The following is a 15,571-nucleotide window of genomic DNA, read 5'->3' as shown; positions in this document are numbered from 1 at the left end:
CAGGCCCTAGCCTGCCTGAAAGCTGCACCCTTTTTAGGAGACCAGGTTGTGGTTTGCAGCGGCTGCGGTGCCTGTACGGCCTCTTTCACATTTCTGATGTTTCTTAATTGCTGGGCATGGAGGGGGGCTCGGTCCCACCAGGCAGTGTGCAGGATCCATGCTCCACGCGTGCTGTGCTCCGGCTTTCTGCTCTGCGCACCCGGAGAGATCCCGGCCACCGCTGACTGCAGCAGGTGAGCTGAGGGCTGGCTGCGCCCCAAAGGGCTCCAGAGCTCTCCTAGGCTGCAGGGTCGGCTTCTTCAACGTATTTTTAAAGTACAGTTCAAAGATCAGAACTGCCAGAAGGAGCCCAGGATGCCGCGTGCCTTGCCACAGCACAGCGTCCTGGGCAGATCTGGAATGCCGTTTTGCGCGTGTTGCTCCTTGGGAGCTGCTGGGAGTTCAGTTCTGGGCCTTGTGCGAGCAGAGGGGAGTGAGCAGCGCCTGTCTGAAGGAACACGTCTCAGACGAGCACGCAAGCCGTGCGGCTGGGCCTGCCCCTCGCCCAGTGAAGCTATAGTGAGGACGCCGCGTGCTGTCCCACGTATGCCCAGACACGGCCACTGCAGCTGAGGCCACAGAGGCCCAGAAGCACGAGAGGCCTGTGCCCCCCTTGAGGTCTCCTTGGATAAACACAAACCCGGCGGCAGAGACGTTTCACATAGAGCGTGAGCTTGACTCGCGGCACCCTACGCTTCAGGGTGCTGGAGGGGCCAGGGCCTGGCTCACAGGGTTGCACGTCCCCCTTGGGATCGTAGCTGAGACTGGAGGGGGACCAACGGGGCCAGATGGCTCCAGGCTTCCTCGCAGCTTTGTGTTTAGGGGCCTGAGGGGAGAGGCAGGTTCTCACCAGCGCGAGGCTTGGCTGTGCTGGCCCTGTGCTCTGGGGAGGGAACACGCCGCAGTCCCCCCGGCCGTGCCTGAGAACAGAGGCAGCCACGCTGTGGGGGGCTGCGAGGTCCATGCTGCCTCCGTGCCCTTGCAGCAGGCTCCGTCAGGACAGGCTTCTCCGGCGTGCTGCGCCGCAGCCGGCCGTTGGTGTCCCCGGGACTGTTCGCTGCTTTTCCCCATCAGTTCCAGGGTCTTATTGCTTCACCAGTGGAAAAACTGGAGCAGAGAGAAGGGGAGCAGCTTTCCCCAAATCCCCCGCTGGGCAGGAGCTGCGCACGTAGCAGGGTGTCTCTCACGTCCCAGTCCCGTGCCGCAGCTCCTGGCCCCGGTGCGCGAGGCTGCGCGGGTGGAAGGTGTCCCCGCAGCCGTGCCCCCGGTGGCCCTGCCTCTTGTTGAGTGTCCCCGTCTTGTTTCGCCCTAGGCCACCAACGGCGGAGGAGCCTTCAGTGACTACTCCTCCTCCGTGCCCTCCACCCCTAGCATCAGCCAGCGAGAGCTGCGGATTGAGACCATTGCTGCCTCCAACACGCCCACCCCCATCCGCAAGCAGTCCAAGCGGCGCTCCAACATATTCACGGTAAGCGACGCGGGGCCGCAGAGCTTTGGGGTGCGGTTTCGGAGGCCGGGAGAGGGGAAGGGAGCAGGTCCGCAGCAGTCTCGCCCCGCAGGCCTTCGTGCGCTAGGCTGTAGGTGAACCTCTCTCTGCTGGCCAGGGAGGGCCGGAGGCGCAGGGGGTGCAGGAGGGAAGGAGCCTTCTGCATGGGTAGGACCGCGATAGCCAGCACCGTTTCTGGTGTGTGCACGCGTGTGGGGGTGAGCGCCTGAGAGCGAGCCGCTCCTCGCACACGTAGGAGTGCGCACGGGGCACGCTGGTGTGTGTGCAGCGTGTGCGTGAGCAGAGCTCTGATCGTCGCTGGGCACAGCTGCACCCTGCGTGTGCACAGCACCAGCGGCCTCTGCTCTTCCTCTCCGTGGGACTGCGTCCCCGGAGCGTGGCGTGAAGCCCCTGGTGCTGGGCTGTGCCAGGCGGTGCTGTGCAGAGTGTGGCACGTGGCACTGGGCCCCTCGCTCTGGTACCCGAGCCCCACATCCTGTGACTTGAGCAGTGCGCCTGGGAACTGCCAGGGGGCAGGCGGGGAGGGCAGCGGGGAGCGGAGGCGTTAGGGAGCCAGCGAGGCCAGGCCGTGGCGCCCCAGGGTGCAGGGATGTTTGCAGCTGTTACCTGCTGGTTGAACCGCAGCCTGCCTCGTGGCGTGCTCTGACACCGTGCACACACCTGTGCACAGAGTCCTGCCCACAAACTTGCCCTTGCTGTCAGCACAGCCCGTGAGCTTCCCCTTGCTGTTAGCACACGTGTACTCAGCCCTGTATCTAGGTTAGCTGCCCCCTGCTCCCCACCTAGACGTGCTCCTCTCCCCCTGGTACCCGCCTAAGTGTGCCGGGCCGAGGCCCTCTCTCCGCCCCATCTCAGTGTGCTTTCCAGCCACCATTGCTCAGTACACCCGTGTCTGCTGTCTGTGGAACTGGCCACCAGAAAGTCATTGTACGTGTTGCACCACGCTACCCTGTGTGAACAGCTGCCGTTGCTCCACTCCCAGACCACACTAACTCACGCGCCCCATCCCTCTCCCTGCACTGTTGGCATCCCGGATTCTCTCGACTCCTTGTGCTGGGAGTGCGCCCATCTCCCCCAGCTTCTGACATCCTGGAAGCTTCTGCTCCGATGTCCCAAATGCTCAGTGCGCTCCCCATTCGCCTCTCCCCCCATCCCGTTCTGTGTGCACGTGTTCCAGCCCCCCCCCGCACGTGCTCGCCCAGGTCCCTGCGCTGCCCGGCGGGCCGGCTGCCCCCAGCCTCCTGCCCGGGGCTCACGCCGCCCTGTGCAGCGCCCCGTGGCTGCGCACGCATGGTTGTTCCCTCACTACTCCTCCCCTCCTGTGTGTGCTCACGCCTCCCTGGCAGCGCCCTGCCGCTCTCCTGTTGTCGGTGGTCACGCTTACTGTTGCACTTGAGCGCTGATGGATGCTTCTCCTCCCTCCCCGCCGTTTCTCGTGCTCATGCTTGCTGCTGTGCCCCAGTGCACACGGGCGCTCATGCACCGCTGCCACCCATCCTGCTCGCCTGCGCGCCGACGGGTTCTGGACTCGCCGTCAGCTCATGTTCACGCTCTCTTGCTCCTCCTGGAGCCTGTCGGTGCCATGCTTAGCTCACCGGAGTGGGCACACGCTCATGGGGGGAGGAGGGCTTGCTGCGGGGCTTACGCTTATTTGCTGTGGACGTCATCATCCGTCTAGGGCGCTCACTTGCTCACTCATTCTGGGCTCAAGCTTGCTCACTCCCGCTGTGGGGCTCACCTGTGCTCATCCTGGGCTCGTGCTCACCTGCCGTGGTGCTGGGGCTCACGCTCACTCGCTTGCTCTTGTGCTGGTGCACACACATGGCTCACATTGAAGTCTTCACCCCATTTGGTTGTGGCAGCAGCAGCAGCTCCTGACACCTCCTCCCGCAGTGGGACAGGGCCAGGAAGGGCAGGGAAGGGAAGGGAAGGCTTATTCTGCCACTAGCTTTTCCCAGGCGGGCAGCATAGGTGCAGCCTGCAGCCCCCGTCCCCGCGCTCCTGGGGGCTGCCCCGTGGGGGCACGGGGCTCTCGGCGTGGGGCAGGGCCGCGCTCCGCTCCAGGAGCAGCCGCAGCCCCTGCGGCCGCGCTCCCAGCCCCGAGCTGTGCCCGTCTCCTTCCTCTCCAGCCCTCCTCCTCCTCCTCCTCCTGTCCTCCTCCTCCTCTCCTCTCCTCTCCCGCTCTCCGCGCCCCCGCTCCCGGCACGGGGGTCTGCGTGCCGGGGACCACCAGGTGGAGACAGCCGCCCGCCCGAGCCCCCGCCCCGACTGCTGCTGCCGCCGGCTCCTGCTCCGTGGCCTGTCTGTCTGCCTGTCCGCTGGCGCCCCATCTCTGACAGACTCGTGTCCGTGTTCTGAGTATAACTTGCCAAACTCTTTATTCTTTCGATATTTGCAGATATGTGCCACTGTTTCCAACTTTTCATCAACAAAAAGGCCTTTCCAACTCCTTCCAAATTAGAAGATCCAGGTGGTTACACACGGCACCTCTGTACAAATTCTCTCACTTTTCATTGCCTCTCCAGGGCCGGATAAGGGATGGGCACTGGGATTGATCTAAGATTAGAGGCTCGCCCGCCCTCCAGCCAGCATGGGTCCCCCCCTCGGAGACACGCAGGAGCCTTTTAAATCCCCCCAATGTAAAGTCTAGGAAGCGCTGAGACGGCCTGCGCCTGCACTTTAAGCTGGGACATTTCTGGGCCTGCTGGATGCTGTCTAGGCACTTTCCATGCTCGGGGATGCCAGGCGGACGACCCTCATGGGATGGGAAGACCTGCAGACCCGCCGGGACCGGGCGACAGCAGCGAGTGGAGCTGGATGGGCCAAAAGACGCTTTGCTGCTGCCTGCGGGAGCTGCTGTTAGCGCCTGCGCTAGCACTCAGCTCCTTCCTCCCTACTGCACCTCCTGCAGCCTGCATGGACTCCTGCTCCTCCTCCTCTTCCTCCTCGCAGCAGAGCAGCCATCTATGTCTCTTTAGTTTTCTTCTCTTTCAATCTCTTTGTTTTGTTCTGGGCCCAAAAGCCAGTGAATTGGTGTCCCAGGCGCGTGGGGCTCGTGTCCCTTTCTGATCCAAAGCACATGGGGCGCTCCCGGACTGAGGGGGTGTGTAGGACGCTCCAGAGAGACGCTGCCGCTGCCCTTCTGCCATTGTTGTGATTCTGAATGTATTGATTGTGCTCCATGCCGTGTATGACTTGATATTTTCCTCTGTCTTAAGCACTTTGAATGAGTTCTGCTCAACAGACTGTATATTTCATATTGTATTTATTGGAGTTTGCTCTCACCGCGGCCGCCTTCGGGGGCTGGCGGGTTTTGCTCTCAACTCTCTAGACGTGTGATAGATATTTATTGTCCATGCTCTTTTGTAAGGGGCTGGTATCTCTGCCCGGTGACCTGTGCTACTTTGTATGGTGCAAGTGTGTTAACAGAATAAATCTGTTGGATTAGTAGAGGTGTGACTTCCTTTCACTGCCTTAGCCTCTCCTGCTTCCATCCATGCTCCACCTGCATCCCATGCCATCTCTGTCTGTCGCCATGTCCTGTGTGCCCCGCGGGAGGGGGGGCAGAGGTGGCCCCGTTCTGCTAGGACAGCTCTGCCTGCAGTTGTGGGGGGTCAGGACAGGCTGCGGGGAGGCCGGGGCTGGAGGGTCCCCAGAGGGGACGGGCAGGATGCTGGCTGCTCCATGTGCGGGGAGACCCGGCCTGGGGGAGAGAGGCCTGCTCGGCTCTGCGCTGGCAGCCCACGGGGGATGGCGGGGCCGTGCGCTTCCCTCCCGTCTCCCATCTCTAATGGACCTGTGTCTCTTCTCTTCCAGTCTCGAAAGGGCGCGGACCCAGAGCGGGAGAAGAAGGTGCCGGAGTGTAAAGCGGACAGTATCGGCAGCGGGCGGGCCATTCCCATGAAGCAGGTTCGATCCCTCCCCTCATCCCCATGTCAGGGCAGGCTCCCTGGGTCGGGGCCGCGAGGCCAGGGGTGCCTTCGCTCGGCGCAGGGCACGGGGGTGCCTGGAGCAACCCGAGTGGGCGCCTGGGGACCATGCGCCTGCCTGCACCCGAGAGCACCCGTGCTGGGGCGCAGGCGCGGGGTGCGGGGAGGGGGCTGCTGCGGCCTGCAGAGCAGCTCCAGCAGAGGGCATCCGTGCCCCGCGCCCTGGCCCCCGCGCAGCCCCCGCAGCCTCTGTGCTCTGCTCCCGCTCCGCTCTGCCCAGGTGCCCTCTGGCAGGAGACGGGGGGCTCTCCTCCTTGTGGGTAACCGCAAAAGGCAGCGAGCGCGGTGCCTGTGAGCTCGTGTGTCAGGGGGAGGCAGCTGCTCGTCCCCGCAGCAGCGCATTCGGCTCCTGGCTGCTGGGAAAGCTCGAGCCACCTGGAAGCGCCCCGGAGCATTGCCTGCCCCGTCTGGCAGCCAGAAAGCAGCAATCGGTAATACCTGGGCGAGCGAGGGAGCCAAGCGGTGCGGGATGGCTGGATGGCTTCCGCCAGGCTTTTCTTGCGCTGCTGGCAAGGCTGATCCGCACGCCGCTTTGCAGCACCTGGCCGTGCCTCTGCCATGCACTCTGTGCCTGCTGTTGCGGTTCCATTTTTCTTCCCGTGGCCCCAGCTGGCCTCTCGCTGCCCTGCCTGCCCACATGCTGCCCGAGCCGAGCTGCTGTGCGCGTGGGGCCGGTCCCATCTCTGTGTGGTAGGAGCAGTGGGGTGGGAGGATGCAGATTCCACGTCCTGAGTGGGTACCGCCTTGTGCTGAATGTACCGTGGGGAAAGAGACCTCGGGAAGCACCCAGGCAGGACTGAGGGTAATGGTTTTAAACTAAATGGCTAGGTTAAGATTAGAAATTACAAAGAAATCCTTCCCTCTGTGGGCGGTGAGGCCTGGCACAGGCTGCCCCCAGGAGCTGTGGGTGCCCCATCCCTGGCAGTGCCCAAGGCCAGGCTGGATGGGGCTGGGGGCAGCCTGGGCTGGGGGCAGGGGGCCCTGGGCATGGCAGGGGGTGGCCACGGGGGGCTTTGGGGTCCCTTCCCACCCAAACTGTTCCATGATTGTGTGACCCGGCAAGGTCAGGGTGACTGAGGAATGGGGCAGTGGGTACCCAGAAGGGACACGTTGCCGCCACTGGAGCTCCTCCCTCTTGCTGCCTTTTTGCAGTCCAGCAAAGCGTTGCCACGTGGTGATACTGCAGCAGGTTTGTGCAAGGCAGGATTGGGTCAGAGCCACTGCGGCAGCGCTCAGGACAGGGCAGCAGCACTGGAAGGGAGCTGTGTTGGAGGGGGAGCATGCTGGAGGGCAGCCGGGGGCAGGACGGGAGCAGGGGCAGGGCGAGCAGTGCCGGGCTCTGGGCAGGAGCTGCAGGGCCTCGCATGGGAGGCTCTGCTTCCAGCATGCCAACGGCACACACAGCCCGAGCGTGGGCACATTGGTGTGTGCTGGGTCATGCCCCTCCTCTCTCTGGGGTGTGGGTCCTTTTTCTAACCTCCTGGCTGGAGCAGGGATCACAGCTCCCTTACCTGCTCCTTCCACTGCTTCCATGGGCAGGGAGCCTGCCCCTCTGGCCACGCTGCTCTGCTCCGGTCCCAGCAGGGCTGGCTGCCCCTGCTCGCCCTGCAGGAGGGGCCATGCGCTGGAGGCGATGCGCGTGCCTGCTCCGGCACCTCGCACCGAGCTGGCGGGTCACGAGCAGCGCGGTCCAAGCCCTGTCTCCGTGCTGGGTGTTACGCCTTCTGGCCATGCGTCAGCGTGGCACAAGCTGGTGGTGGTGGCAGCGCCTCTGCGCTCTGATTTTGAGTCAGCCCAGCGTGACGGGGGGGAGGCGGTGGCAGAAGTTGTGCAGCGAGGACGGGGAGGCTGAGCACAGCAGCTGGAGCCTTGAGTGAGACCTGACTCGGCTCCCCCAAATCACACCGCTGACTGGAAAATTGGGTGACTGCAGGAGGCCCGGTCTGATCCTGGAAGGATTTCCGTGGTATTAGGATTCTGGGCCTTTGGGTTGCCTTTTCCAGGGTTTCCTTTCAATCAGCAGGGCAAGATGCTCTCTTTACCTGCTCCTGTGTCTCTGTGTGTTGCTGACTGGGCCTGGCCTTGTCTGTCCTGCTGGAGTGTGCAGCGTCTCCGGGGCATTGTGGAGTCGCTCCTGCTGTAGGCAGAGCAGTGGTATTACTGTGTTGAACACGTGGAGACAGGCAAAAGCCTAGGTCTGCGAAAACAAGCATGTGCTTCGCTCCTGTGCTTTGCAAGAAGGAGGTGCCAAACAACCCGTCCTGTTCAGGACCCGTGTGAAGTGGCCGGTCTGTACAGCAGCACCTCGCCGGCAGAGCCCGGAGCAAAGCGTCCCCTCGTCAGATCCTGCCCAGTTCAGGAGCAGAGGAGATCCTGGCAGTCCTTTTACAGGAGCTTTCACTGATGCTGGGGGAGGCAATGTTTAGGCTGTCAAAAAGGTGGGCTCTGGTTTATGTCAATGGCTCTCCCGGGCTCTGGCGGATTGTGTTGCACCATGCTGGAGTCGTTGCCCCTGCGGCAGTGCGAAGGCCACAGAGCACGGCTGTGACCTGTCTCTGGAGATGCCTTGGCACTCGGAAACTGCTGCCTCCCACTGCTGGAATTAAATGGTTGTTCCGCAATATCTCAGGAAGGTACAGAACTGTTCCTGAAGGAGAAAACGGGCCGATATCCTTACACAGGCTGAGGGGAGGTGAGGTTGGTGTGAACACAAAGCGCAGTGCATACGGAGTAATGTCAGAGTGCTGCGGGGCTTCGTCCCTGCTGTGCCATCAGCCCCCTCCCAGTAACCCCCCAGGAGAGGGAGGTGGCTTAGCATCACCAGTGTGAACAGGAGCACAGACCTGGGAGACGCAGCTCCATAGCACGCAGATTCAGGGCAGGTGACGATTGCTCTGCGCCGATCTGGAGCTGCCCTTCCTGGAAGCTTGTGGAGGTCTCATTGCTTGCCATCTCTTTGAAGGGCAGTGGAAGATCAGGGACTTCGGTAAGATTTACATGTTGTGGCAGGGGATGAGGCTTTGAGCAGCCTGATCTAGTGGGAGGTGTCCCTGCCCGTGGCAGGGGGTTGGAATTAGGTGATCTTGTAGGTCCCTTCCAACCTAAACCACTCCATGATTCTATGTGCACTGCATGGCTAATGGCAACAAATGCTGTGCTTGGGGTGCTGCAGCCACCCGCAGGTAACCTAGGGAGTGATTTAATTCCTCTGCTTGGAAGAACAAGCCTGGTGCATGCTTAAATTACTGAAAGATAGTTGAAGTCGATGGACGGTGTGGAGCAGTAGAAGGGGTGGGTGTCCTGAGGCCGTGTCACTATGACCAGTGATCTCTTCCTGAGCTCTGCGGGAAGAGGACCGCGGTGCGAGGGACTGCGAGCAACCGTGTCTGGGGCTCAGAGCTCTGGGTTTCTGCCCAGCTCCCAGGCTGATGGCTGGGAAGGCTGACCACAAAGTGAGAGGCCAAGCTAGGTGTTGCAGAACAGAGACTTTGCTTGACTGAGGAAGGGCTCTAGGAGGACGTATGCTGCCACGGAGGTGTGGTGGCTGGCTGTCACTCGTCTCCACCTCCTTCAGCACAGCTGAGAACAGCTCCCCTGGGCAGCCTGCTCTGTCTCACCCCCACTCACATCCACGAAAGGTGGCAATGCACGACGGGACGGGTGAGGCACGTCGTGTTGAGGCCCCTCTACACCTGGGGTAGCACCTCCTTCCCCTGAGCAGAGTCAGCCAGTGCCTTTGCTGGTGTGCAGCTCTGCACCGTGCTCAGGACCCCTCGGCTGGTGATGTCCTTTTGGCTATACGTTCAGGAGGTCTTGCAGGATTGGAAGAGCTTTTCTGTCGCTGGACGCTTGTCTTTGAGAATTGGGTTAATTAGGCCGGGAGACTAAGCTTCCCCAGCTGTTTGTTACTAGGAATGAGCTCCTAATTGCACATGCACCAGATTCTTTCTGGGAATGCTGTACTGAGTGCACAGCCAGCCTGGGGGGCCCCAGGTCCCTGGCCCGGCTCAGTTTGGGCCGCACACTCCAGCAGGGCCCAAGGCGGGTGGCTCCTCCTCCTTGGGAGCTGGGATCATGCTGGGAGCTTAGATTACATTTAAATTGCCATTTGCATTTTCCAATCAATACGCGACTTTACAATTAAGTTTGGTGTTAAAATTCTTAGCAAAAAGTGAGTGGAAGGGAGATTTGTGGAGTAAACGAGTCCTTTGGGGGCCATCGCTGCTCCCTGCTTCATTACGCTGCATATTGCTGCTGCTGCTTTTACTGTGCTCCACCACAATCCAAACACAACAGAGAGACGGTCGTACTGGCCAACAAAATGCAGGAGAGGAAGGAAAAGTGAGGAGAGGGAGAGAGGTGGGCTCTCCCGCTTTTCATCTCCGGCAGCTTCTTCCTTCCCACATGACTTCCACGCTGGGGAGGAAACCTGTGGAAGGGCTGCGTCTCCTGCACCTCCCTGTGAGAAGCAGGGCAGCTTGCGGAGCAGCAGCGTGTGCCATCTGCACGTGGCCACGGCGGGGGGTCCCTGCGGGGGTCCCGGCTGCCTGCAGACATGGCCAGGAGGTGCACCAGGGCACACGGGGCACCTGCGTGGAGGGGGTGAGGTGTGCCGCAGGGTTGTGCCGGCCCGCAGCACATCCTCCTGCGTTTCACCAGGCTTTGTCCTCCTCGCCACTTCTTGCTTCTCTTTGAGCTGTCCTGGGGGTTCTCCTCCATGAAGAAACAGTTCTGCAGATGCTGCAGGGCCAAACCTCCACATTCTGCCATCAGAAAAGGGAATCACAGAATATCCCGAGTTGGAACGGACCCATAAGGATCATCGAGTCCAACTCCTGGTCTACCCCACATTTTAGTCGTGTGACTAAGTGCACAGAGAAGGTGGGTGGCGGAGTGGGTGACCTTGATGCAGCCAGCACAGCAACACCATTAAAAACTGGAATCCTCCCGGCTGCTGTCCCCCGGCTCTTAATCTCTAATACAGCAGCAGAGAACAAGTCTAACAGCCCTATCCCTCGATTCTGCTGTTTCTTGCAAATGTTTGGCCTTAAGGGCCCCTTCCCCTCCCCCCATTTTATTAGATGTTTACTTAGACTGTGTAGTTGCTCCCAATTTTGGATTCTTGTGCCTCCTGGCTTGAAAAAAATGGGCCGTCAGTGCTTGATTCTCTGTTTCCAGGTCTGGTTTTGCTTGTTTTCAATTTGCGAAGTTCCAGATTTGTAGCTGAACTAACTGCCACTGAACTCTTCTCTGCAGACAACACATTTTGGGGGCTTGATAGCGATTGCAGCAGCCTGAAAACGTTGAAGTAGGTAGTTCTGTGGCGCCAAGGTGTATCAAGTTGAAGGCACCTGAAGGAAAAGAGAGGCAGCTGGAGTTCTTGGTTTGTAGTACCTCTTGGCAGGTCAGACTCTAGAACTGAAGGGAGGGAGGGAGCCTAATGGCAGCCTTCAGATACGTTAAAGGCTGCTGCAGAGAACAGGGGGCTGCTCCTTGTGTTTGCCGCTCAGGACAAGCCCTGTGCTGCCATTCCGCCGGGGAGGTGCAGGAAAGCTCCGGGCTCAGATCTCCTGCAGGAGGGCAGCCTGCTTCCCCGGCGGGTCTCGTGAAAACGTTGGAGTGACATGGGTGCCCCTGAGCCTGCCTTGAGGGGTGATGGGGGCAGGTGAGCTCCAAATGCTCTTCAGCTCTGTTTCACTACGACAGTGCCACAGCTGGAGATAATGTCGTCTGCCCCATCTGACCTGATACTCTGCTGCTCCACCAGTTCGGTTGCGTTGTCAGCAGCAGCGTTACACTGGGAGCTCAGGAACTGCTCCGCGATGGCACTCCCAGCCAAGAGAGCCCACCCTGCAAGGGGGTCTGGCAGCCTGGTCCTAGGTGCAGGACCTTGCACGAGTTCTGCTAGAATCCACGCTCTTCTCAGGAGCCCGGTTTGCCAAGTGATACACAACTATTTGCGTTAATGACCAGTCACCGCCAGTGATTTACTCTGTGCAGTTTCTATGTTGCCTTTAAGTTTTCTGTTTTTGTGCTTTCCTTGGGCTCATTTAGGGAAGACATTGACTAAATAGCATGAATCAAACACAGATTGGTTGGACCTCTGTACAAATACTTATGCTGGACATGGATTTGCCATTTCTGGTTATTTGTGTTCTCATTTGTGATGATATTTGGAGACCTTTCACTTGACCAAAGTGTTTTTACTCCATACATTAATGGCTGTATGGCTTTTGTACAGCTGGATTTCAATGTATGTGCTGCTCAGTTGATATCCTAAATAATGCTGTGTCAACACGGCTACCATTGCCATCAGATATTGTGATCTTACCGAAAGTAGTGCCACACTTCTCTGATGACCTGTTTCCCTGTTGATGGGCATCACTTACACTGCTGTCCCCTCATTCTTTGCTGATCACTTCTTTTGGTGGCTTTTTGACCGTTTTGCCCAGTGTAAGCGTCTGGCTGGCTGGCCATAATTATAAGGGTCATTGCTTTTCCCCTTGCAGATCTTGGCAAGGCATGAGCTTTTGGACTGCTTCTATGTTTTAAGGCATGTTAAAATCAGCACCTTTTAAACACTGCTGAGCAAGCTCTTTGGCTAATTCTCGGAGCTCTTGAAGGCAAGGGATCAGATCCTGCCACCAAAACAGTTCAGCTCTCACCACTGCTTTGGCTTCCCCTTGTATGAGTAGGAAGCTTTTCCTTTTCACACTGTTTGCTTCCCAAGTACTGAGCATAAGTGGTCATGGAGCACTTCTGCCTTTTCTGCATCATTTATCGCCGATTTCATGGTCATGTCTGTGCAGCGTTGTTACCCCAGCATGTGCCAAACCCCACATTGTTTTTGTTGTGTTTTTCCATTGGGCAGGCGCAGCAGCCCCAGTCTCTAGGCAGTGGGATGAGGCCCCCAAATATGCCGAGGCTGTCAGGACAGAGACAGTCTGTCCAGGTTTTTGAGGAGGTGCTGGCCTGGGGCCCAGATTTTTGCCACGTTAGGAACAGCCAGTCTTGACGTCTGCTCAGACAGTGCTTTCGGAGAGCCCAGGCCCGGCAGTCGGTACATGCAGTGTTTTTCCCAGACTCTTGTTATTCATCCATACTTTTGTCCCCATGCTGTCCTTTCCTCCCTGCCAGCAGAATACTTGATGTTCTCCCCTAGATCCATGCTCCGGCACCCTTGTGCCTGGCTTGTTGCTCTGTCTTCGGTCTCCCTCCCCACCTCCAGTCCTACCTGGTACATTGTCAGTTGCTGCTAGAGGCAGAGCTGTGACGGGGAGGAGGTTACAGAATCATGGAATCATAGAATATCCGAGTTGGAAGGGACCCACAAGGGTCACTGAGTCCAACTCCTGGGTCCCCAAAGGACCACCCAAAAATATAAAAATAAAAAAAACAGATCATATCTGAGAGCATTGTCCAAACGCTACCTGAACTCCGGCGGGCTCGGTGCCATGACCACCTCCCTGGGGAAAGGTTAAGAGGTTGCAACTTTGAATGATGGTTCAGATCCATGGATATTCGTTCTGGGTTGGGCTGGTAGGAAGAGGGAGCTTTTGTCATTTCAGCATGACCATTTCCAGACTCTAGGAGTGTGCCGTGCCTGCAGACCACAGGACTGGTCTCGTGTAACCTCCTGAAGGGGGTGAACAGACACCTCGGCTGCCCAGGACCTGCTCTGCCTCAGAAGTGTCCCTAGCTCCATTTGTTTGACACCTCTAAGGAAGAATTGCAAGCAGGCAGGGGAATATTTGTCCCTTGTGAGACCCATGTACTGGAGCATTGTTCCCTTGCCTGTCCTAAGTTATTCTTTCATTGTCCATCCGTCTGTGCTTTTTATGAGTGGTCCAGGAGCACTGTGGTAACAGATAAGGATTATCAGCTGGTGGCTAGCTTCTGCCTTGTTTTGTCACTGTTCTTCAGCATCAGAAGAGTTGTCCAGAGGGAGTGATTTGGGACACGAGGGTGTGTGACAGATCCCTCAGAGGACCTGGGGTTCAGTACTGGCACGTGGAGACCCTCATCTCAACGTTGGGGCTGTCTGGGGATACATGCTGGGGTTGGTGAGGGAGCGGCTGTAGCCCTTTTCCTACCAGTCCCAGGGAAAAAGCTGTTGGGAGACCCACCTAGAAGTTTTCTTGAGTCCCAGTCTTTGTGTCTTTTCAAAGATCAGTCTCCTCCAAGGGGTGATTCTGGAGCTGAGTGGGAGATACCCAGAGGAAACAAGGTCTAAGAGTCTTGACGCTTCTCTTTTAGGGCATTCTCCTCAAACGCAGTGGCAAGTCACTCAACAAAGAGTGGAAGAAGAAGTATGTGACGCTGTGTGACAACGGAGTGCTCACCTACCACCCCAGCCTGCACGTAAGTACTGCACGGGAGCTGTCTGAGACGCAGGGTGGGACAGAGCAGGCTCTCCTTCGTGCTGTGGCTGCTGCTGCAGGTCCTCTCGCAGATGCCACAGTTGCAGAGTTGCTTGGAAAGGGTTTGACAGCCGATGAAAGCTGCTGACCCTGAGCAGGAGGTTCAACACGAGCCCCCAGTAGGGCAGGCTTATACAGCAGAGTTGTTTTTTATCAGTCTGGAGAATGAAGCCTTCCCTTTCATGAAGGCTGTCTCTGCTGTGCCAGGCTGGGTGGGAAAAACCGATAGGAACATGCTCTGCACAGAATGATGCTCAGTAAATGCATTTTTCTTTTCTGTGTTTCCCCTGCTCAGTCCATTAAAGCAGAGGCTGCCGCCTCCCTGCATCCGGGGTGAGGAGCAGGCAGACAACTCCTTGCAGCCACATCTGATGGTGCCATTTGGGTGTGGAATAATTTTCCTGGCTGCTAGGTATTGGGTAATGGAGATGAGGTGCCTGTGCAGAGCCTGCCGAGCTGAGCTGTCACTCGATGCATCTCTGATCCTCTTCACTGCTTGGCTCAGGCACACAGCTGCCTCCCCATCCATCTCTGTCGCCTCCCCACTGTGGGGCTAATGACTTCTTCCCCATTCCCTCTTGAGCACAGTTTGCTGCTGAGACAGTGAGCCGCGGACAGACACACCTGTGACACCGAGACCACAGCACCCTCTGCAGCCGGGCTGCGCGGGAGGCGCGAGGCAGGGCTCGGTCACCGAGCGGCCGAGCGGGGTGGGCAGCGTGCACAGGGGCTCAAGGGCAGAGAGCTGGGAGTTGCAGCTCCTGTGCTGCTTCAGTGCCCCAGGCTCCTCGTGTGGCCCCGATCTCCTCAGACACGTAAGTGTTTGAGTGCCCTGAGCCTCACGGGCTTCCTTCTGCATCTCTGGTTCGTGGGCTTGTGACACTGAGCCTTCCGACCCTACGGTCCTCATGCTGGAAAAAAAAAGTCATTGCATCTCCTTTCCTTCATTCAGGAAAGCTTTGAAAACAGTTGTTTGGGTTTTGTTTGTTTGCTTATTTGTTTTTTTCCATTTAGTCTTTGTTCCTTTTACCACACTGTGTGGTTCTGCAGTTCCCTAACTTTGCAACCCCATTTTTTGGTCTTTATAGACCCAAACTGTGAGGGAATGACTGCTGCTGCTGTCAGCGCTCTGTGCGTGCTCACACACGTGCATGGTTTATCAGGTTTCCATCGGAGACATCGTAGGCCATTGTTTAAATCCGCTGTAGAGGCAGAGTAATTTCTGGGCTGTTGTTTTACTGCTCTCGGCTGATGCTGCTGCACACCAGGTTTGTCTGCTCTTTACACCATTTGTTCCCCAGAGGGTGATCTAGTTTGATGTCACTTGCTTTCCTTAGTTTGCTTCTTCAGTGTTTCATTTCATTACCGTGTTGCCCCAAGCAAAAATCTGTTTTGCTTCTACCTGGTGCAACTGGTGATCCACAACCCATTGCTAAGAAAGGTACAAGATGGGCCTCTCCTCCCCTGGATTTCACTGAAAGCTCTGAACCTTGCCCCAAAGTAAGTAATGCCCGGTATGTTTCCCTACATCAGGGACTCGTTTCTTGTGGGCCCCAGAAAGCAGAGCTGCTTGCTGCCCAGCTCTGACTCCTGCGAGGACAGGAGGTCTGCGTGCT

At 58.2% G+C, this 15,571-nt stretch overlaps 1 protein-coding gene across 7 annotated transcripts in view; it reads left to right on the top strand.

Annotated features, from left to right (window-relative positions):
• AGAP3 (ArfGAP with GTPase domain, ankyrin repeat and PH domain 3) overlaps window positions 1-15,571 on the top strand; it is a 111,218-nt gene that overhangs the window by 49,566 nt on the left and 46,081 nt on the right. For 6 of the 7 annotated variants that reach the window (XM_035319810.1, XM_035319807.1, XM_035319811.1 and 3 more), the window contains 3 exons: window positions 1,352-1,507; window positions 5,363-5,455; window positions 13,792-13,896. In XM_035319810.1, the coding sequence (XP_035175701.1) occupies window positions 1,352-1,507; window positions 5,363-5,455; window positions 13,792-13,896 (354 nt within the window). The remainder of the gene's footprint in view (window positions 1-1,351; window positions 1,508-5,362; window positions 5,456-13,791; window positions 13,897-15,571) is intronic. The other variant, XM_035319806.1, reaches the window with a different exon arrangement.

Source organism: Oxyura jamaicensis, chromosome 2 (genome assembly GCF_011077185.1).
Source record: "Oxyura jamaicensis isolate SHBP4307 breed ruddy duck chromosome 2, BPBGC_Ojam_1.0, whole genome shotgun sequence".
NCBI classification, from domain to species: domain Eukaryota; kingdom Metazoa; phylum Chordata; class Aves; order Anseriformes; family Anatidae; genus Oxyura; species Oxyura jamaicensis.
This window is presented reverse-complemented; position numbering and strand designations above follow the sequence as displayed.